Genomic DNA, 25416 nt, shown 5'->3' on the forward strand with positions numbered 1-25416 from the left:
TCTCGGACATTATACAAAACACGGTTCATTGAATTGAAAACATGTAGGACAGAAGTCGTTTTTTTTACGCGACTCCCCTTCAACTAGCGCACGAACAAAGTAGAGCTGGGTTGCTGGGGCTGTGCGCTCGGAGCGAAATGATTGGTCAGACTTTTTTCACGAGCCTGATAAAGCGTCAATGGGGCGTAAATCAATCCGCCAAGGGGCTGCACCTCTCCTAGTACTGTACATATTTTCCTCTCTAAATAAATTGTCTTGTTTATGCAATATGCAAAATGGGTTGCATCAATATATATGTGGGTATCTATATTCTGTCGTAGAAATATCCAGTTAAATTATGCATCCCAAGGACATTATACATGCATATTGGAAACAATGGACGACAAATAAGCGACCACGTTATTTTCTTTATCAAACTGATACATGCACGCGTCTCATGGAACAAGGCCATTGAATACAATACGCCTTGTCCAATATATTACGTGTATGAATGCCCAATACATCATCAGAATCAAACTAACATCAGAATACTATTAAGGAGCCATTATTTCTCTATCACGTTAATCTCTGGATGTCTATCAAGGATAACGTTTTATGTTTCAAATCTTCAGGTTTTAGACCTTTATTAGTTTGTTTTCTTTAAACTTGCGTCTGAGTTTCCTCTGGTGTAGGAAACGTCTATGTTTATGCTTTATTGGAAGATTAACAGTAATGTTTCTTAACGAGCGCATTAAACACTACTGCGTGGCAATCCCCTGTCTTTATGGAAGAAACTACTTGAACTTTTTTGGTCGTTTAATACTATAATAAAATACTACATCAGGCAGCTTTGATTTTTATAGACCTGATATATTGCCTGTGGCGGGGACCGTAAACGACTCCGCTGTAGCATTTCTGCCACTGACAAAAACGCTCACTTCACACTCAGACACAAAAAGTAAACACGGCAGAAATGAGACTACACCAGGATATTCTAAAACCCAGAGGAAGATAACCATTTTACTCATACAGGGGAAAGCGAAGAAGACTCGTAAGTTAACGGTTTGGAGACAGTTAATATTTATTTCTGGCGGCTTTCCACGTATTGTGCATGACTTGTCACATTCAAGCGGGTCAAAGCTTTGGCCTCGGCCTTCACTGCTCTCTCTACCTTCCACTGGCTCCCGTGCTAGCAACTAATGCATTTCAGCTTCAGAACAACTTCTATCAAGTGCAAAAAGAACAGCAATATAGGAATACCTGCGGCTGATACAACGTTACCTTGTGTTTGCACTCGAATATATCTGCAGAGTTATTGAGCACTAAATAGGCCTAGCAGCTGTTATGTTAAAAATATAGTCTAATTCCAAAACACAATAACAACCTATTGCGAAAGGGAATTGGGTAGATGAGATTAATCTGTAAGGTGATTTGAATGTTTTTCATTACATAACATTGCATGTAGCCTTCCACTGGCTTGAATGTTGCAGTGATAATTTAACGAACTCCACCCAATACCCGCTGTGCAAAGTGCCAACAACTTAATTAGATACACTGGAGTAGTAAACATTGAAAACATTATCTGCAAACCGCACGAAATGTTTAAAAAAACGTAAAGAGCAACGTTTAATTAAATGTTGGAGACTATTGTAGTAGACTATAATACATCGAGCATAAAAATGTACACAAATTAGACTCAGACTATTCTTAATTTATTTTGATACGACATATTGGCAAATACAATTTAACATGGCAAATTGAGAAATAACGAAATCGTAACAAAATGTAATCAATGGTAAGCAGATAGGCCAATTATTAATAGTTAATAGTTACAATTATAAGGGTTTGATAACACAACATGGTTAAATCAACTTAAAACAAAACCATGAAACAAACATATTTATCCATACTTATAATTCATCATCAGATATTTCTTCCTACTACAGAGGCCTCCACTTTTCAATAACAAACCTAATATTGCCAGAAGTTATAATAACTATCATATCACCTCTCCAAAGCTATGGGCAACACTAGTGACGTGCAAAATTAAATTATAGCTTATGATTATGCTCAGGTGCTTTATAACTGTTTAAAGACAGTCATAAAGTCTCTTTAGTGGATTTCTGCACAAGAGAGCTAAAAAAATAGGTTTTGTGAGTAGCCTACACTCGTAGGAAAAAGGTTCTGGATAGAACCAAAAATAGTTATATTGCTTGCTTCACCCTTAAAGCTTCTATATAGAACCCTTTTGTAGGGTTCTTTGATCAGAACCCCAGGTGTTCTTCTTCACTTAACCAAAATGGGTCCCATATAGAACCCTGGGGTTCCATTCCATATAGAGTTCTATATGGAACTAATTTCGGTTCTATATAGAACCTTAAAGGGATGAAGCAAGCATAAAACCATATTTGTGAAGTTACATAAGTGAAGCTACATATATGCTATGTAGCTTCACTTGTCCACAAAAAAAGAGGGAAGGGGTATTGGTGTGTTTTACAACGCTCAAATAACACTAAATATGGGGGTATCTATTCGATGTAGGACTAAACTGGATATTTCCAGCTATACATCATACACGTTTTTTGCTCTCCTGTCTTATGTGGATAATATTAGTTAGTAAATACCACTAATATATAGTGGTCTTAGTCTAATTCCATAAGTACCTAGGATATTAGGAAACTCATGTCAACTATGATTATGTTTCCTCCACCATCTCCAAGTAGGTCTAATCTATTGCTGTCCTCCTTTGTTGACAGTAAATGCTTGATTTTAAAGGTTCTGATGCTCTTACTACAACTAGCCCGCTTGCACTTGGGACTACAAAACTATAATAGGTTATTTACTAAATATAACACAATTGTTTTTATATAACAGTGCGTTGTAAGAAAGTAGTAGTAGTAATAGTTGTTGTAGTAGACTAATGGTAGCAGCAGTAGGCCTATATAGGTTAGTAGTAGAAGCTTCAGCATTAGTATAGCATGCAGCTAATATTAGCCTATACGCTAAATAGTATGCAGTCTGCAGTTCTTTCGGTGATTGTTGCTACTAGCCTAAAGCAGTAAACAGTAACTTACACATATCAGCAATAACTAGTCACAATAAATCAGCCTTACATTTCTGTGGAATGTTGAGTACAAGTGCTTTGCCTTTAAGATATTAATAATCAAGACATTATTAAATGTGAGGGCTATAGTTAGTATGCTATGGTAAAGGAAGTGGGCAATAGTTAGCAGATATGCTTGCTCTCTCTATACTATATAGCACATGCTATTTCTATTATCTATCCTGATCAGATAAAATATAATGAAAAAATCTATATATGTATCTAATGCAGTATCATGAAGTTGTAGCTGAAGTGCAAATGCATTGACCTTTAGGTTTTTCGGCTAGCGTCTAAATAAGGGTAATGTTTTCGTGAATACCTTGCTGAAATACTATTACAGACGTGGAAGTTTGAAAGTTTGACATGACTGCATACAAACTCACTATGTCTGTTAATGACAGTTCTGACATGAATATGTGTTATACTCTTTCATCTTTCTGTGAGCCCCTCTGGATAAGTGTTAAAGGGATACTTCAGGATTTTGGCAATGAAGCCCTTTATCTAGTTCCCAGAGGCAGATTAACTAATGGATACCATTTTTATGTCTCTGCGTGCAGTTTGAAGGAAGTTGCTAACTAGTGTTAGCGCAATTGCTAACTAGCATTAGCACAATGACTAGAAGTCTATGGTAACTGCTAGCATGCTACTCGATACCATAGACTTTCAGTCATTGCGCTAACGCTAGTTAGCATTGGCTCGTGAAACTACCTCTAACTTCCTTCATAACGGATGCAGAGACACAAAAATAGTATCCATGAGTTCATCTAACTCTGGCGAAGTAGATAATAGGCTTCATTGCCAACTGAAATGCAGAATGTAATGACAGTTGCATTTTAAATTCATTGCCATTGAATGTGTAAGAATCCACCTTCAGACCAAGTTAATGAAGTTGTTAGGTTTCATGATGACAGATCTCTCTCTCAAACACACACAACTCACACACGCACACCTAAGGGCCTCGCTCTTCTTACCAGTACAAAAAGTCTATACTCTTTCACATGAAATCATCAAAACAAAAAAAGAGAAAGTGTATCGGCCATTCATGTGTAACAGTCATCCCCAACAGAGACATTCCTTTGGTAATATTAATGGTAACCCTTGGGTTATATATAAAGACATACAGTGCCTTCAGAAAGTATTCACACCCCTTTACTTTTTCCACATTTTGTTGTGTTAGAGCCTGAATTTAAAATGGTTAAATTGAGATTTTGTGTCACCGGTCTACACACAATACCCTATAATGTCAAAGTGGAATTATGTTTTTAGAAATGTTTACAAATTAATAAAAAATGAAAAGCTGAAATGTCTTGAGTGAATAAGTATTCAACCCCTTTGTTATGACAAGCGTCAATAAGTTCAGGAGCAAACATTTGCTTAACAAGTCACATAATAAGTTGCATGGACTTACTGTGTGCAATAACAGTGTTTAACATGATTTTTGAATGACTACCTCATCTCTGTACCCAACGCATACAATTATCTGTAAGATCCCTCAGATTTAACCACAAAGACCAGGGAGGTTTTTCAATGCCTCGCAAAGAAGGGCATCTTGTTAGATGGGTAAAAATGTAAAAAGCAAACATTGAATATTATGAATTACACTTTGGATGGTGTATCAATACACCCAGTCACTACAGAGATACAGGCGTCTTTCCTAACTCAGTTGACGGAGAGGAAGGAAACCGCTCAGGGATAGGAGAAAACTGAGGGTGGATCAACATTGTAGTTACTCTACAATATCTAAATGACAGATTGAAAAGGAAGCCTCTCCAGAATACAAATATTCCAAAACATGCATCCTGTTTGCAATAAGGCACTAAAGTAAAATAGCAAAAAATGTGGCAAAGAAATGAACTTTATGTCCTGAGTACCACTCTTCATATTTTCAAGCACAGTGGTAGCTGCATCATGTTATGGGTATGCTTGTCATCGGCAAAGACCAGGGAGTTTTTTAGGATAAAAAGAAACGGACTAGAGCTAAGCACAGGAACAATCCTAGAGGAAAACCTGGTTCAGTCTGCTTTCCAACAGACACTGGGAGACAAATTCACCTTTCATTAGGACAATAACCTAAAACACAAGGTCAAATATACACTGGAGTTGCTTACCAAGACAACACTGAATGTTCTTAAAAAATAATAATGTGCAATTATTGTACAATCCAGGTGTGCAAAGCTCTTAGAGACTTACCCAGAAAGACTCACAGATGTAATCGCTGCCAAAGGTGATTCTAACATGTATTGACTCAGGGGTGTAAATACTTATGTAAATGAGATATTTCTGTATTTGATTTTCAATAAATCGGCTAAATTTTAGAAAAATATGCTTTCACTTTGTCATTATGGGGTATTGTATGTAGATGAGTGAGATTTTTTTTTCTTTCATCCACTTTGAATTCAGGCTGTAAGACAACAAAATGTGGAATAAGTCAAGGGGTATGAATACTTTCTGAAGGCACTGGTAATGCTGTAACATTTATCTGTAAGAAATAAACGGATTTATCAAAAGCATATATGGCTTCAGAGTTTGTTTTTGTTCATTGAAGTTTATTGAAAAGTTCGTGTTAACAATGCAGAAAATTATAACAAAAAAATTGTGAATGATATTTGTCTTGTATTACAAAGTTGACACAGGATAGAAGTTAGAAAATGTATTGTAGACGGTAAATGTTAATGTGCTATTAAATGGCCTGCAAATTATATGAAAGCCTTGCCCCTGACGCAAAGTCAAAACAAGCTGGTGTGAATATGAGGTAGAGCCCGGTGCTTATGTTTTTAATGGAGATGATTTACGGCGTCTGGGCGTGCTGTACTTCATAAAATGTATTATATTAGAAGAAGCGTTCATCACACCCAAGTGTACGCAGGCATTTTGGGGGAGGCCTAAATTAGCAATTTAACTCTCCACACGCCCATGTGCAATAAGTTGACTCTTCGGAGTGAAATACATGTCAACAATAACAACTTTTTTTTAGATAATATTGAATACATTTTTTGTGTGCAATTACAAAATGGAGGGTAGTGCGCAGACATGTGGAAATTGCGCATTCTCTTTGTTGTTGCATTCGTCCATTACGCACGAGCGTTGATGTGCAGTACTGGAGTAATTCAGGTAGTTTCAGGTTCCTGTGATACGCGTCCAGCCCAACAACTTGAAACTACCTAAATCACACAACAGCTTTGTCTCACATATTCTCTTCAAAGACCTTCAGAGAACCTGGTTGAGCCGCTGGACAAGTTCCCATACCTTATAACCGTGGGTGACCATCCATAAACGTTAGTCTTCGTTCAGCTATTGAATAACACTTTTTTTTTAAACGGTATCCTTTATTCCATATACACAAGCCTACTAAAGTGATCAGCAGTTATAAAACGAGAGAGGACGATACAAACTGCAATAGAGTAGGAATAAAGAATAGGAGAGGAAGTAGCATGCCCATGCCTCATCATGCACGAAAAGGCCTATAACGCACGTTAGGACGTCTTTGTTAGCCACAATAGCAGCCAATAATATTGTAGTGAAAAGTACAGTAATATAATCCCTGGGACACATCCACTACCCTGACTTCCTGAGCCTACAATAAATGCTCTGTCAATTGCCCCTGATAAAACCGGGAGGCCTCAGACAGTGTCACTAAAATGGTGAGCTCTTCAACATGGCGATGTTAGCAGGAGACGCTACACAGTCTCCTTTTGAGACAAAAGGCCAACTGCTGTATGTCCAGTGTGGGGAAGTTGCGGCATGTGTTTTCCATCAAATCTTCATATTCAAACAATATCAGAGAAAGTCCATGCAGTATGAAACCATAGATAACTTAAATAACGTCGAATGAATCTAAATACACGCACGTTATTCGTTTTTTACGTGCAGTGGTTATCATGATGATCTGGCATTAGGCTATAAATATTTTTATTTATTTAGCATAATAGCCTATAAATGCCGCAGACAATATCATAATTCCAGCTCGACCAATCTCTAACAACCTGGAAGAAAAAAAATAAGAGGACATTCTATGTGGAATGCATGTAGGCCTACACTGTTCCCGGAGGACGTGAAAGACTGGCCTAACAACCCGCAAATCAGCATCTGGCATCTGCAACTTGGCTTTTGAAAAAAAAAAATGAAAAAAAAAGAATAGATAGGCTACAGTAAATGGTGGCCACCGAACTCAGCTAGTGAAAAAAGTGAAATAAAGTTAAGGGGACACGATAGAAGTAGGTATTAAAAAATAGGTATTAAACAACATTATTCATTTTACAATGAATCACTCCTAAATCCGATTAAATTGTTTTAAAATAGACCTTGAATAAACCAAATATATGCATTGACATTGCTTGTTAGGATAAGGAAATTACACCATACAAGTAGGCTACTGCAAACCACAAATAATAGTCTAATAATAATAATAGTTACAGCAAATACAATCATCACTACAGGAAGAATAATCACATTACTGGAGTTCATATGACCTGGTAGGAGTAGGCTACTAGGAAGAGGGAGGGGCTAAGGGTGGTAATAGGTGTCTAGAACTAGAAATTGTTGCAATGGGATGTACTGAATTACACTAAATGTAATAGGGAAAAAACTATTTATTTAATCAGCTGTATGACAGCCGTGTGTTTTTCCCCATCTATCTACACATATCGAAGTTGCAAACTAAGAAATATGGGAACTGGGGAATATTTATTCAAGCAAAAGTGATAGGCGAAACTATATCAAAACAAACATTAGCTTAGAAAGTGATAATACAAGACAAAATATATATTCTATCCCAGGCTTGCCTTTTGGAACGTCAAGGGCTCATGTGCATAAGAAAATGTTTCCCTATATCACGGAAAGCGTAACCTTTTATTCAAATGCTCTCATTTACAAAACAAATAAGTATTTTTATACATTCAATCATGCATTATTGTAATCAAGCTATCTGAAAAAGGACTCAGTATAAACAATAAATCATGTTTTAAATCCTTCCTATTTTACAAAATTGAAGTTCAAAATATTGTGCTTATTGGTGCACATTTTCAGAGCTGTAAAGACGTGTCTTACAAATACAATTGCGTCCGAAAATAAATAAAATAGTGATCAGGTCATAAATAAAGTGATCCTTTTAAATTGGCTTCCCATAGCCTAGACTAGTAAACAATCGTCGTCGATTCAAGACAGTAGCCTATGTCTGGCAAAAAAAAGCAATTAAGCAACGTTGCAATCATTCTATTGAGCTATCAAGAAACAACTACAAGACAGTTGTTTAAATAATAATCAAATAAAGTGCTTTTATGAAGAGTGTTGCGGGACAGGGGTATGGAGAAAGAAAAAGCATCCCCGATATGTCTCCTTCATGGAAAAACTCAAGTGTAACCGATAAGAGACACCATATCCTCATGCAAAGTGTATAGGACATAGATAGTACTTTCATCCAGCTCATCCTTCCGATCAGGGCCTCTATTGCCACATCCTTCAGCATACGGTCCATCCTATTATTGACGTTGCATCATCCCGTGCTCCTGCACTCAGTCATGTCCATGTAGGCCTGTCTCTGCGCACCATGTTTGTGAGGAATCAGATGGGGAAATGTGTGATCTTGTCCCTGGTTCTGTGTTCCCGTGTCATCTTCTTCATCTTCATGCGGCGGTTCTGGAACCAGATTTTGACTTGACGGTCAGTGAGGTTGACACTGCGAGCGATCTCCAGGCGGCGATCGCGAGTCAGATACATGTTGAAGAGGAACTCCTTTTCCAGCTCCAGGGTTTGGTATTTGGTGTAAGGACAGCGCTTCTTCCTCCCTGCCTTCGCCCACAGCCATCCACAGGATGCATCATTTTTGAATGTTGCATCCTCTGTCAAAACAAGACAAAACATGTATTTAGTGGTAGCCTGGCAGAGCGCGAATTATTTGTTCCAGGATATGCACATTTCTATAATGCTCTCGCGGGCATTGCCTGGCTGAGAATTTCAGTTTATGACGGGATATAATGTCACATGACATGCCTCTCTCCCCCTGTGTGTGTGTGTGTGTGTGTGTGTGTGTGTGTGTGTGTGTGTGTGTGTGTGTGTGTGTGTGTGTGTGTGTGTTTGTGTGTGTGTTTGTGTGTGTGTGTGTGTGTGTGTGTGTGAGAGAGAGAGATAGAGGTAGCACAACTGTTTTGTGTTCTATTTTCTCCTCTAATTCACTGATTGCTAGTTCTCTGGTAGTTCTCTGAAATGCAGGGTTTGTTATCATGTAGGCCTTAGCTAAAACGACTTACGTTCTACTTGGGCGTGAATAGGGTATTATCAAAATAACAAACTATTATCAAAAGGACAAATGGAAAATATGTAGGACTACACATGCATAGGAGAGGGATAGGAATAGCTCTTACGATTCTGTTATTGAATTGAACGAATGTCGTGCATACTGGAGTAAAGTCCATTTGTCTAGCAACCCATACGTCAAACATAAACCAATACTAGGCCCATGTTTGGATCAAATATTTTACAAATCTCAATATTTTCCAATGTTTCATATGTAAATGGTCAAAAAGCTAAGTAGTAGTCTATCTGAATGTAGCAGATGATGTGAATGGTGTGTAGCCTTCTAGAGAGGCATAGGCTATTGTTAGGCTAAATTATGCTAGCCTACTCAATAAATCCTTATATGACAAAGCTCTATTCTGAGTAGGCTATAGAAATCAGAAGATTTCACAGAAAATATTAACAAATACATTGAGAATCTTAAGTAGAAATGGGTTGTTGTTGATTCATTAATTGGTTTCACTAGGCCTATAATGATAGGCCTATAATGACAATTCTTAGTATGCCAAATGCAGTTGGACAACTTATTTCGATATTTACCATTGACAAACATGGTATAGTTGTACAGAAAAGTATTATTTTGAACAAAATTGCGTCATTTGAACACTCAATGCCAAATATTTCCATGCATAATGACTTTACAACCTGACTAGAGCTATGTCAATATCTGGCTCATTGGTTAACGTCCGTATTATATGATCCCCTTTTTAAATTAGATAGCTCATTTTACGAAACTATATACATGTTAGCTATAGCATCTAGCATTGCAACAGGCAAATAGAAGCTAGCATTAGCTTTAGCCTACATTTTATTGTGAGACTGAGTCAGTCGGTTATAGCCTACCCTCACATAAACCTGGGCCCACAGTCAATTGTAGGCTACACCTAGCTAACTTTCCCTAAACACAAAGGAGACTTCCGCTTTTTTGATGTTCAAAAGAGTGCACAGTAAAATTGTGTGCAATTTAGCCTGGCGAGGGTAGTTCGATGCAATAAATTAATTTTGAGCAATGGCTCCCTTTGTCCTCTCCTCGCTCTTCCCTTTAACAGCCTTCATAAAAAAAAAATCACCTTGTCTCGATTGACGGGATCATGTTTTCCTGTGGCTATTGCCATGGTCGCGTTCTATCTTTTCAGAGCTTTTTTCATTTTCATTCCATTTACCCACCTTGCGTCTCCTGTCTGGGACTTTTATCGCCCTCGGGTAAGTCTGATGGGGGCTTGTCTCGCCATAAACCTATGACTAAGTCTTCCGTGTTGGTCTGATTGCTGGCCAGGGTGGTGATGCTGCTGCTATCGCTTCTCTGGGCTGGACACTCACTGCTGCCCAGCGCTAAGTCATCAATAACGCGCTTGATGTCAGTGTCTGGGTATGGCAGCACAGGGAAGCTCAGGTTGTACAAATGGCGCGAGTCTGAGTGGGAAGCGCGCGGTGGATTGACCGTGGGCAAGCGGTGCACTCTGTTGTTGTACTCGTGGACTTTGATCCCCGAGTATGACTGCTCCGGGCGGAAGTAGCCCTGAATTGGACCAGAACCGCCCGTCATGGAGCCCATCTCAGACATTAGTCTGGTGAAGGCAGACACGTCCGGTGACGGTTTTGAGTGGTTGTCCGGTTCCAGCAGTAAATAGGAGGAGTCTTCTTTTCTGTTTGACGCGCTGTAAGGGCACGCACTGACCTGCGGCACCCGGACCGGGCTCAAGTGTGGCTCGTCCCAGTTCAGTATTCCCTGGTGATATTGGTGTTGAGGCTGAGCCATAGCTTCCTGCGGCTGCAACGGCTGGTGCTGATTCATTGTCCCGGGTATGGCCGTGTTTGGCACGGAACCCCAGTTCTTTTGGACTCTGCAGTCCGGGTCAGAGCGGGCGGCGTGCTGGTGAGGGTGGGCGACAGAGGGGGGTTCCTTTGGACAGAAGTCCACGAAAGAGTTAACCAAGGACGCCGTGAAAACGGATCTCTCAGAGCATGACATTGCTAGGACATATTTTGGCGAAAAGAGTCTGGCGAGCAGCTTCCAGCAAGGGACCCAATAGCGTCTGGGGTTCACGTGCAGGCTCCTCCCCTTGCGGCGCTGGTTGATTCAAGTGCCTAAATCTCCTATTGCCAGAACTTCATGTTTAATTGATTTCTGTAATAGTTTGCAGATTTCTTATCCATTGTCATATAGCCTTAGCTTCCCTTTAATTTAATTAAATGCATATCGCCAATGTGTCAATGCAAGTAGCAGAGTTGGTTTCAAAATGGCAGAGATTGACATGTTGTTCACTGCTAGATGGAATATCTGCATTAAATTATATTTTGGACACAGTGTGTAATTCACTCACTCGGTTTAATAATATATTTACACCTGGCTTGCCTCTATTCCAAGCTGTATGAGCATATTCATATGCGTTCCTAACGTGTATGATTTTATAAGATTAAAGCTTTCAAATCTGTTGTCAAAATTAAGCAGCGTTTCGTGTCGGCTACAATCCCTTGTTAAAATAGCAAATGTATCAGTCAGATTTATGCCTTTAAATGTGCAGCAATGTCAAATACATTACAAGAGTTATTAGCTCAAATGCACGTCCAGCAATAGCGTATCACTTACATCATTACGCACAGACATTATTACTTTACGCACAAACATAATTACTTCATACTTTGTACAATCACACACTTATTTGTGTTTTAGTACAGGTTATACACAGTACCTTAGCCATGGCTCCTTATAACCTAATGAGTCATTGCTGTTGATTATTTATATTCTGTCAACTGTGTTTATTATTTGTACATAATAAACCCCCCAGCTTTACAGACAATCTTGAATTTTTCCAACTATGGATAAATTATATAAGGCCAGCGTGTACATTTATTTTTAACACTGTATTGTTTAGTAATCATACAATAATGATAACAATAGTAACAACTAAGGCCTGTAGCTATGACAGCAATAGTCATAATGTTCTTACCTTCTTAGTAACACATTGCAAATCTACAATTGTTGTCATTTTAAAATAAATGTGGAGTACCCCTCACACACATTCCTAAAAAGTGATGAAACTGCTTTCTTTATTTATGTAAAGTATTATTTCAGTCACACCTATAGACACTTCAATTTGGAATGAAAACAATCATTTAATGCAGGACTGTCTTTCATATGTAGGTAGAGGATAGGCCTATTGTGGGCACACGAACGAGCAGAAGTAAAAACGAACTGTATAAAGTTCGATTTAGGCTATCTAGTGTTACATGTTTGAAATTACAAGAAAGTAAATGTCATGACCCATAATCAGGGTTACAATTAAGCCTCAAGTTGTAATAGTCTTGTATGTTTTGAGCGGCAACATTTTAATGCATTAGGCAATATGGCCAAAGAAAACAGCTGGCATAGAAGGTATGTTTAATTTCGAAACACGTGCGTAAATTCTGAATTTAGAAATAAGTGAAAACATCTGTATGTCTCAACGATAGAACTATAAGTGTTCTTTGGTGCCCAAGTATGCATCCTAAATAGGCAGGCCTAGTTTTCATTCCACAAGGTCCACTCAATGGAGTAGTCTACAGCATTGAGGTGAAAAGTTTGATGAAAAAAAAGATTTAAGGGACACTGTGCATGTTGAAAACTGACAGAGAATACAGATACTGCTGAATGCATGTAAAGGTTATAGTTAAAAACGAGGTTACTAAAACAAAGGGAAATCAGAAAGGTTTGGAAGTCTCCCCGAGCAAACATCCTTTGTGGCCTCCAGATGTCGCTGTACAGTTTAATCAATCGAATAGTTTATGCCACGTTGAATATTGGGTACACATATAATATTGTGAATTTGTAGGGCCTAGAGGATTATACACCTTTCTTGACTGTATTTACAGGCTAACTAATACCATATATTGGCTTTGGACAGACAACAAAGACTCCGTGCAACTAATACAAAATAATGTAGCCTAATTCTTACAGTTCACTAAAATGTATAGACTAGCCAACTGATCTAAACTTATAGGTCCGTATGCTATAAGCATATTTCCTACATATGAAACACATAGCTAAGAAACATAAAAGAGTAACACATAATTGTCTTTCTCGTTAACCAATAGGCCCTTGCGGCTGTCCATCCGATAGATTATATCTGATAGAAATGACAGATTCGTTGCAGGTAATCGTCAACAAAAGCACTATTGCAAACTGAAAGACTTTATTATAAAATATTAGGCTATTAGCTTACACATGTTAAGATCAGACGTCCTACAGAAGAATACATAAGCACCGTGTCTGAGGGGAAATATAGCCTATATTAGAAGAAAACCATCTTTAAAACTGAGAAAGATGTAAAAGGTTGTATAGAACGTTTACATGGGCGCAGAACGACCATTGCTACTGCTACTGAATTAGTATTGCACAGGCCTGCACAATTGTCGTTAACATAGGTCTGTCTATACAACTTTAAAAGCATCACCTATATTTAAATTGTTTATATTCTATATAATTTAACTATTCTACAGCAGGCCTACACTACATCATTCAATGCAGCTTTAACTTGCACTGCACACGTAGCCTCGTGGGATGAACTGTGTTTCCATATTTTTCAGTAAAGCCTGCCCCATGGGACGATAAAGAATAATCACATTGATGCATTTGGCATGGTGCAAGTAGGTAGTCAATAACAACAATTAGCTATGGGAAGACGTATTCGCCTACAGTAAAACTACACTCAACAAAGTAGCCAAAGCTTACCAGACTTCGAGGATGTTGACGTGTGACAAACATCATTGGATTAAAACTATAGGGCTCTTGATCCGAAACCAAACGAATTTGTATCTTCCTTTGCAAAAGCTAATCCAATAGTTTCCAGCGGGCCTTTGGCCTCCTTTGTATTCCAGACACTGCAGTTTTGACGTTGACAACACCAGTCTCACGCTGCTGTTTACTTCTTGTCTGGCGGGCTGCACTAAAGCAATTAAACATTTGTGGGGGAACTTGGAATGACGGCCATGTCCTAGGAGCCCAGATAGAAGACTATCCTACAGGCAAAGCACGATTTTAGCCCCAACTTTTTTTTGTGCAACGAAGGAACGACAATTTACATATTCCTAACATTCCTTTTTCATAATCACAAAGAATTGCTCTCCAAATGATGAGACGAACATCTGTTAAACTCGTATAACTGCATCCATGACTACGGAGCCCCCAGATTGCTATAAAGTTTTACAACTGAGAAAGGCTCTAAATACTATGCCGCTGCTCTGGAAGGTAATGGAATCGATCTTATGCAGATATTTCCTCTCAAAGCTGGAATGCTGGGCTTTAAAAAAAAAGACTAACCAACGGGGCTGTCTATGCATGCATGAGTCGTTATCTCTATAAAAACGACTGGTTTTTATGAAAATAGAATTGTGAGTGCATTAGTTGCTGAGAATAGTAGAATAGTGCATTAGTAGAACTAAACCATATTATAACGAGCTGTTTTGCATATCTTATAATCAGCACAATGCAAAAGTCTAACCTCGAGGTTGGAAGGTCGACCACGTGCACTAAAGAGTTGAGTGCATGGGCTACATTACTGGAAATGCCTATTCATAGGCTATGTGCTACTCACTTGGCATAATCTAAATTCCTCAACAGAAAACCAGTCAATATTTTCCAGCATGGGGCATTTGCCAAATTACCAACACAGGTATTGGTATACCTGTTTGTCTGGTATAGACGAAATCAGTAGCCTATTCGTAGGTAAAGGGTTGAACACATTCGTATAGCATAGTAGGCTAGGCCCATGGCCAGGCTATGGCAAATAATGACAATAGGAGTTTCAAATATTTTCAAGAGTGCTTACCTACCTCACCATTTTTCACAATTCGGAATCTCCTCTGTTTATTTTCGTTTCAACTAGTCACGCAATAGATACAAAAAAATGGCTATTAGAACTGAAAGTTTACGTTCAATACTGTACAAATCTTCAGCGGCACACTTTTGAAAGACTATCTAGAAATAGATCTAGCATCCTCTGTGCAAAAGACAAGAGAAATAACCCACTAGGCAAAAACTGGTAGAATCAAGGTTGTTTCAAGTCATTACAATTTTTTTTAAAATAATGTGATGACGCTGAATCAACGTGGAAAACTGTTTGGATTTGCAAAAAGTCATCAATGTAAGATAATTTCATATTTTTTTCACCCAACTTTTAACCTAAATCCAATGGTGGCATGTTTTGTTGATTTCGCGTTAAATTCAAGTTAGTTGACAACTCAACCAAAATGTAAATCAAAATTACACATTCAACTGACGACCGTGCCCAGTGGGAACTACAGTAAGTGATTGACTTTGGGACATACGAACATGGACAAACCCACATGCAAGTTCTGCTAACAATTACACGTTTCCTGTGCCATAAACCAGAAATGGAATGGCACATTTGAACTTTAACAAGTCTTATCTGGCAGATGACCATTTTGGTATTTAACCCATGAATGGAAGTGCAGAGTAGTCGTTCAATATAATAATATGGAATCCTCATTTTATATTTAAAAAGCTGAAATAGGAGGGGGAAAACTAAACAACACGGAATATGTCTTGTGCGTAATGCAGGGCGTTTCACACATTAAGAACATTATATCATATACTATAGTGCTATGTATTTAATCATTTTCAAACAGAACTTAAACAAAGTATCAACATTCTGCAAGGACCGAGATATTTCAATATCCTGCATCTACAACCTTTACATTTCGCCTATCTTTACAAATACATACCCATTAGATTGTTAATACTTGTATTGTTGTGATAAATATTACATTTAAAAAACAACAATAAGAGTATTGTTGTTGTTAGTAGTATTATTGTCTGTTATTTTAAGGATCATCGTTATTATTGTTACCATCATTATTATTATTATTATTATTACTATTATTAATATTGCTATTGCTATTATTATTACTATTATTATTATTACTATTATTATTATTATTATTATTATTATTATTATTACTACTACTATTGTCATAAGTCGAAAACGAGGAGACGCATGAGAAGAGGACGGGTAAATTGATTGTTATTTGTTATTGATTTATTATTAAGCCGCTTGCTTCTTGGTAGTGGGGTGTTCATTGTATAGAAGACTGCTTTTGTTGCTTTTAATTGCATGTTTATAAATAGATTTCAGAACAGCATGCTTTAAATTATTTGTATTGCATGATGAGTTATCCTTTCAAAAGAATGGATTAATTATATCATTTGCATTGAATTAGCACGATCAAAAAGAGATGCTCTCAATCTAAAAGTATTTCCTATGAATGTGCTGTATATTTCAAAATGGCTCCCTATTTTATATTTTGTTGAAACCATCTTATTTATCCCATGAATATATGGACAAAAAAAAAAATCTGCACTATTTGCACTAATACTTTGAGTTGAAATACTGTTAACCAAACCCACTAAATTAGTCTGGACTGTTGGAGAAAACGTCTGCCTTCGGTGTGCAATACTATACTATGACCAGAAGGTGACAGTGTTGCCTAACTCCTGTATTTATTTTTATTTAACCTTCATTTTATCAAAATCGAATCAAATCAAATGTATTGGTCACATACACATGGTTAGCAGATGTTATTGCGAGTGTAGCGAAATGCTTGTGCTTCTAGTTCCGACAGTACAGCAATATCTAGCAAGTAATATCTAACAATTCCACAACAAAAACCTAATACACACAAATCTAAGTAAAGGAATGGAATAACAATATATAAATATATGGATGAGCAATGTCATTATCAGAGCGGCATAGTCTAAGATGCAATAAATAGTATAGAATACAGTACATACATATGAGATGGGTAAATGCAAGATATATAAACATTATTAAGATAGTATAGAATACAGTATATACATATGAGATGGGTAATGCAAGATATATAAACATGATTAAGATAGTTTAGAATACAGTATATACATATGAGATGGGTAATGCAAGATATGTAAACATTATTAAAGTGACTCAGGGAGTCATACTGAGGCCAAGGTCTCTTTCACAGATGAGCCCTGAATTACATATATTACAGAAAATACACACATCAATATGAATACAAAAATGCAAGCATCTGCCTATAAATGGGTCCTATGATGGACACACGAGACAGACTGTCCATGGAGATTAACAACCAAACATTGTTTTACACGAGAACAAATGTGAAAAGCAGACACATCACAGAATGTGTTTGTCTACTCCATCCAGGGCCGGTTCTAGCCTTTTGGGGGCTCTAAGCGATATTTGTTTTGGGGGGTCCCCCTATGGCAACATTTGATGTGACAGTGGAGAGAAAAATTTACATTTTAAAGTGAATTTCCTGCAATTCTACACATTTTGCCATGACTTATGCCATGAGTGAGAGTGACTAACAAAATCAATGGGGCCCCCTGGAGGTCAGGGCCCCTGGGCACGTGCCCTGCATGCCCGGTCGGTACTCGGCTATGATTACTACAAGTTTAGATAACTCGCTAGACTAATTTACCAATCTAAAAATTGTAAGCTGACATGGCTAATTGAGTGACTGTCAGTGACTGACAAAACAAGAGAAAAACTGCTGATGCAAAACCAAATTTCGATCTGACTATCTTACACACTTTTGGCCCAAACATTGATGATTTGGATGGTCTGCTTGCAATTAGCATATTAATCAAATTAATATGGTCAAAATCTTGCTTAGCAATGACACCCTGTACAGAGTCGCTCTTCCAACATGTAGATATATCAGACCACAATAGACATGGTTTTCAATTCAACCCACAATTGTATCAAGGGCACTTTCAATGTCATCCAAAAATCTTCCTCTTTCCATCATTGTTCCATTCTCTCTCAGTCCACAGCCGTTAGATGTATTGTTCTGGTGTGCCCCTCTGCAGTGGGAGAGAAAGATGCAATGATGGGTCCACTATGAACCATTATTCACAATCCCTCTGGAATCCAGGAGACGGAGACATTGATTGGTTATTACTTCAGCCTGAAAAAGCCAGTGAGGGAACAAACATGCTGAGATAAGCATATTCATAAAGTATTTCCCTTGGTTTCCACTCTGCCTACTCATCATGCATGCAGTATATTACATCTACATGTTATTCATTTGAACAAAGGCCCAATATCTAATAAACTGCATTCTGAATGGAAACTGTGTTTTAGTCATGTTTAGCCTGTTGGGCAATGTGTTTTCTCTGTGCATCAAAAGCACATCACACTTAAACATCAATGCAGAATTATGAAGAATTAAACACTATATTACTGTACATGACCTACAGTAGGCCCTACCAGCACCTGTGTTAAGCAATCTTACATCCACATGTAAAGATGATCGATCGGCAACCCGTGATCTCATGATGGATGAATTACAAACTACTAGGACTGACTAACATTGATATTTATAACTAAGCCCAGTTGATTAATTCAAAATCATGCAAAACGCATTTCTCAAAATGGAACCATAATTGCACAATGCAAATAAGTATTTTCCAATACCTCCTGAGTTTTATTTTTTATTCATATATATTTGGTGACAGCCAATCTAGATCATTGGACAAGGGTGAAGTATTTTATAGTTGTGTATTTCAGTGACTCTATAGACAATTAAGATGGGGAACACACGCTCAATGTCCCGGGTGCCTATCAGAGCGAGAACAATTCAATAAAGAGCCTTCCTGTAAAACGAGCAGCCTATGTCGTCACTGGGAAGGACCGCCGGGTTTTTCAGAATCGTAAAACACTAGGCCGTTCTCTAATCAGAGGCTCTCGCTTCAAGATCTCGTTTGACCTTGAGTGACCGTGAAAGAGGACAAAACCAAGAAATTCGCTTCTGTCTGTGTAAAGTATAGTTTCTATAACTCTCATTCTATTTGATGTCAAATCCCGATCTAAAGATTTGTGTATTTGGTTTGTGAGTGCGGTCTGTGCGCAATCACCTTGAATGACAATTCTTCCACCGACCTCATGGGTAGCCTACTAGTGGAAGTTTAATGCAACTATCTGGTTGCATGTCACTCAAAACGACGCAAGATGGCAGAAGAGAGCCGACCTACTGAAGAGAAGGACGTTGCACAAATGTGCCTGTCTCTTTGACTATGCATACGAATTCATATCAAATGTACCAATCATATTTTAACACAACTATATTCTACAAGTTTATAGTGCAGCCTAGAAGTGCATAAACAATTTGAAATACTTAGGCTACCCCAACAAGCAGTCCAAATTATGCCTTCCTGCATTACTAAGCCATTGGGAAATAGGCTATTTATCAAAAATGAATGCAATTTGAATAAATTATTGACTGTATCATGTCAATCATCAAGCATCACATTGCACAAAATCATGAGTAGGCTAACTCATAACAAGGCTAGCACAAAATTGCAATTTACATACAGAAAAAAAACAGAAACCACTGAAGTTCTTCATGTCCAAAAAAAGTATTAATGATTCATGAAGATCAATCCGTACATACGTGAAGCACGAAATATGCCCATATGATTTGAGTATTCAATTGCAAAATCAATTTTGTATTTCAAAAAAGGACAATTAAACATCCATAAAATAAGAAAGCTTCTGCTGTATACTTTTTTCGATAGATATTATTGTTGTAGAGCACTTTTTACAACAAGGAAGAGAGAAATTCAACTCGAGGTAGGTCGACTCAAGAACAACTTAGACCATTCATAAATGCGTTTTTACCATTCTCATCTGATCCTCTTGTATTATTCCGAATAGATTACGTAGGACCAAATAAAATCCAACATTTTAATCAAGATTTGAAAAGATAAGGCATAGATGAATAGCAAAAATCAATATCGAAATTGTATACAATGCATATTATTGTCTTGTTTAAAAAGCAACAGGATAAACAAACAGCTATTGTCTTTGAACGGCTATCAAAGCCTCTAGAGATAGAAAATACTTAATGCGACAATAAGAGCAAGTATTATTTATAACGCAAAATTACAACCCAGTATTTACATGTTTTCTAACGAAATCTAAGGTATTTGAAATGACACATCAGATGCCTGTGCATAAGAAAAAATAGTATATTTCGACGGATGCATAAGAACCGGCATTGCAGTATTTAGGCAGTAGCTCTTTCAGGAGCCTAGCTTCTTCATTATAAGAAGTGTGTGTGCAGTATCGTTTTCTACATTCAGGCTAAATGTATTAACAGTTCATCAACCTTCAATGCTAATCGATTGGTTATATGGAAGCTTGCATTTGCGAGTCTCTCTCTCTCTAGAACTAATAGGGATAAATTAGTCTTTGTTTACGCACTTATCGAAATAAATAAATTGGTAGCATATTACGTTTAGAATTTATATCACAGAACCACTAAACGTTTTGAATAGCATCAGTGGTCAAACACAGCATGCCTGATTCATATCTCCAAATGGGAATGCAATAGACTAGGCGATCAAACATGTAACACAATTCGTATTTAAAAAATTGCATTCGTTTACTTTGTTCACCAGATGTTACTTAGGCTACATGTTACAATACAGGTTACAACATTATATATAACGTTGTCTATATTTCTTAGACCTGCACAATTCTGAAGTCCTACAACAATTTGTACCTCAATTTAAGCTAATTTAAGGGCTTATAACCCGGGAAGCTATTGTCTACCGAATAAAATGGTGATCAATTATGGCTGTAGAGAATGAATTAACCGAATCTATAGGTTATTAACGATTTTGTGTGATATTAATTTGGAACAACGTTAAAATATACAACGGCCTGCAAAAACCACGATACATATATCAGGCTATTTTGTGAACTGCGGTTTCGCTGATACACTCCAACACCTGGCATCAACACTTGTCCATTATAGGCTATGCCTACAACACTGCCCCCGAGAGCAATGTCTGGCGTGAGGTGTTTACAAACCACCCACGTCATGATACAAAATTCCCTTTTTACTGGCCCTCAAAATATAGAATCGACGACCAGAAAATGCGAGTGAGGTCAATTGGGCCTCGGCTTCTAACACGCTGCTGATTCGCGTAGGGCACCTCTGCGCTCTGGCGCGGCCCAACACATCTGGACCACATCCACGCGATGTCAGCGGGCTAGTGCACTGGGCTGCTAAAAACAGCCACGCCTTTCATTACGATTCTAGCTACACAACTCATCCAGTATGTACCGAGTCAGATTTTAATGCGTGTGCAAGGCATGGAGCAAGGTTAAAGGGATAGTTTACCCAAATTACAAAATGACACATTGGTTTCCTTACCCTGTAAGCAGTCAATGGACAAGGTATGACAGCAATCCATGCTTCGGTTTAGTTTCACTGGCACTGTTTCCACATGCTAATGTTTTTGCATTTGTGGCACAAATCCCAATTAAGTCATGGGACCGATATTAGCCTTTCTCGCGCATCATGTCCAAATCATACGAAAGTATCTCAAATTGATTGTGAAGCTCAACAAAGTCATTTTTAGATGTTTTGAACAAAATTGTAATATCCGTCCCATGACTTGAATGGCATTTGTGCCACAAATACTAAAACATTCGCATGTGGAAACAGGCCAGGGAAACTAAACCAAAGCATGGATTGCTGTCATATGTAAGGAAACCAATATGTCCTTTTGTAATTTGGGTGAACTCTTCCTTTAAGGAGATCTCCACACAAAAGGTCAAGGTGAAAGATGGAGGTTGTTGCTTACAATTACCTAATTAAACATGGTAGATATAGCAATGTTTGTGTTATTCGGTCCTATACACGAAGGACACTGAGGACTTGGGAAATGTTTATCAACCCTACAAGCCTATTAATAGTCTATCTTATAGCCTAAAATGATTTTTGTAATTGTAGGCCATGAGTTAACCTGTAAATCCATATATTATTATTGATCATACATTCAGCATTATGTTATTGAAATGAATTATTGGTGGGCTAAATAAATCAAAATGTAGCTAACAGTTATAACATAATAACTAGACTCTACAACTGGAGGTCAGTGCGTAAATGATTTCAATGACAGGGGAAATAATGGAACCAATAGTTAGCCCAGCACAATGCAGAACATTGCATCACTTCCTTCCAAAAACAACTCTGATTTATAAGGTCAACATAATTGTAGTGGCCCGTAAAATTTCACAGATGAGTTGTGTGTTGCATGCCAATACATTTGGTTATTTTACTGCGTAGTCTTAAAGTTATGTTGATCTCGGTTTAAGTAGGCGGGATTTTCCTCTCAATCAGAACGATGCTATGATGTGGTTCCATTGCGCGCGGGTGGGCTGGTGCTCATTAGCGCGCTCGAGAGTTCCAACTCGTGTTCCTGTTTGTCAACACCAACACCTCTCCCGCTGCTCTCCGTTCCCCTGGCGACAAAATAAAATAAAGCACAAACCTAACCTGATTCAAGATCTACACTGAGTAGCCTAGCACATGGCCAAAAGGCAGGCCAAGTCCATGCTGTCACCCTTCACTATCATTTCCTCTCAAATTATTTTCAGTATAGTCTTTATTAATCTTAAATATTGTTCATTTATTTCCCTGTAAGTAACCTAGTCTAGTCTTCCAGAACCCCATTTATTAATTAATATCCGGTACCTGAAAATACAATAGTCTAGGCCTGGTTGAATGCGTCTATCCAAAAGTCAATTTGCTGGCGTATAGGCCTATCAATAACTTTTGGCATGACACTATACAAGAAAGGTACATAATGGCATACGAATACATACCTGACATGATGACGGCCTTATCAATTAATCTTAATTACGCTTATTTCTCAATGTAATGTCAGTAAGTATCCAGCTATTGTATCCAGCTATTGGCTAGGAGTTTGGTAGCTTAATGGTAATATGTACATTCAAAAAGTTTGTATCCATAAATATTGGACACCTGCAGTGTTGTGCGTATGCGACATAATAAATATATAAAGTATTTTTTAAACAGTTCTTGGATGCATTTATCACTGTTAATTGCAGATAATTAATTCAAGATTTTGACCTAACATAAACATTAGAATAGCCCTAAACTTGTTAGCTTTTTATTTTTAAATAGTTATTACAGAGCTAACATGCCTAATAATAATAATATTAATAGTCTGTTGGATACATATAGGGTAAACAGATAAAGTTGTTGAAAACGATAGGTCTATGTGACTTTCTCAAGAGCTAGGCCAACAATTTGTTTTGCTCAACAACAACAAAAGACATTTCAGTTATTTCCTCCGAGTTTTCAGTCCTAAAATTTGGTGTAGCCATATTATAGTGAGCCGTTCAAAATAACAAATTTGACCACTTGTATGGGAAGTAAGCTTTAGCACGTGCACCGCCCAAAAATATTTAGCAGTTGAGTTCATAACCTATTGGAATAGTGTTGGCACCAGCTGATGTGGTTGTAAGAAACTTAATTTGTTTCTGGAATCTATAGGCTCTTTATAAAAGCACACATTTGGGGAAATTCTAACTCAGCTACAGTTTAGCTAGACTATTAGTGTTGTGCCTTTTTAAATGTGTCCTTATGTGGTGATTTTGATCCATGATCTTTTCCCATAATATCTTCTTACATGTATCTATTGTTTATCTTTGTAAATATTGTAAATGGATATCGTCAATGGTTTCATGTGATTTTGACCTTGTCCCCATATATGCTTATATGGTCTTATTCTCAATTCATTAATTCATGTAGGCCTATGTGTCACCTTGCAGCTCAGGGAGCTCAGACTGAGCTGACCACTATCTCTAGGTGCATCGTTGGAGGCCTGGTGTGTAGAGTCATTTCCTCTTCCTCCTGCATGCAGCGGATACGTTTTGAGCCTCAGGTCCATTGACCACCTCTGTCCAGACAAGGGCCAGACTACTTATTGTTTACAAGATGTCTCAAGTTCAACTGCAAAGTCCACCGTGTAACAAAAGACTGTCCGCAATGCAGCCTAGGGGGAGGGGGAGTCTGCAAAGGGAAAGAGTATAGGAAAGTGTGGGGGGTGGGGGGTACTGGACGTGAACTTGAGAGAGAAGAGTCAGGCATTCTTGAAATTAAGCATGCTCTTGGCTTGGGACGGCCAGTTGGAGGGATATTGACATGGAAGTCATGCGTGACAGAGCTTGGACTCTCCTTCTTGTCTTTAAGCATGCCACCAAAAGCAATGTCAAAATATTCATATTTTAACATCAACAGATTGACAGATTAGCAATCTACCTTGTTTAAAAAAAATACGTATTTGAAAGCACACTCAGGAGGTTAAAAGATTAGCCTGAGTGGCCGAATGTCTCAAATCTAGAATAAGCCTAACGTTACCATGTCCAAAAACATTTAATAGAATTAAGCTTATTCAATAGGTTAACAATTATTAAACTACGTTACCCCATTTAACTTGGTGTAACTTTCCTATCGCAGTAATTCATATTTTCATTTTCAGAGAAAATACTAAAATGGAAAATAGGCCTACTAAAATATATATTTTAAATTTTCTTCCATATACCCGTCAAGTTTCACAGACATAAACATTGTCCCTGTCAAATAAATCTAATAAAGTAAAGTAGGCCTAACTATGATATTAAAGCATAAATGTATAGCCAATATCTGACATAGCCTGTCCTAACCTTGAGCGTCACACGTTGAAATGGCACATTCTTTCTTCAGAGTTGGAATGCTGTGTGATGATGATAAGATCTGTTGTTAGACGTGTAGGCCTACTTCAAAAAGCAACGACATGCTGTTCTTTGTGGTTACATTTAAAGTTACACCTCCGTGAATAGTGAGCAAAGCTATAGGCTATACTCCTAACCCTAATATTGTATTGGCAGTTGGGTATCAAGCACACTCAAGTGCGTTTGAGTTATGAGAATATCTTAAAATTGACAAAAGCAAAATTACAATCATAGTGAAGACTGCGGAATTATAGGCTACAGCATCAATCACCCGTCACTCCAGAGTTGGATAAGCCCAGATGCACGTTAAAGGCCTTGAAGTGACTATGGGCCATATGAAATGGGAAATTGATAAATGTACTATACACTGATAAAATATCGACCAATTACAATTTACTATTCAAGAGTAAAACAATGAATGATAGGGTCTGGTATTTCAAATAAGGGAAACTT

General features: G+C 37.8%; 1 protein-coding gene across 1 annotated transcript; it reads right to left on the bottom strand.

Moving 5' to 3' along the window:
• Positions 1–8641: 8641 nt before the first annotated feature.
• hoxb10a (homeobox B10a) lies at positions 8642–11345 on the bottom strand (the record flags this gene model as incomplete). Its single annotated transcript, XM_084145329.1, has 2 exons — positions 8642–8919; positions 10541–11345. 2 exons carry the CDS (start codon positions 11343–11345, stop codon positions 8642–8644), a joined length of 1083 nt encoding a protein of 360 aa, XP_084001455.1.
• Positions 11346–25416: the final 14071 nt, after the last annotated feature.

The sequence above is a fragment of the Coregonus lavaretus genome (assembly GCF_964263955.1).
Source record: "Coregonus lavaretus genome assembly, chromosome: 28".
Taxonomy (NCBI): domain Eukaryota; kingdom Metazoa; phylum Chordata; class Actinopteri; order Salmoniformes; family Salmonidae; genus Coregonus; species Coregonus lavaretus.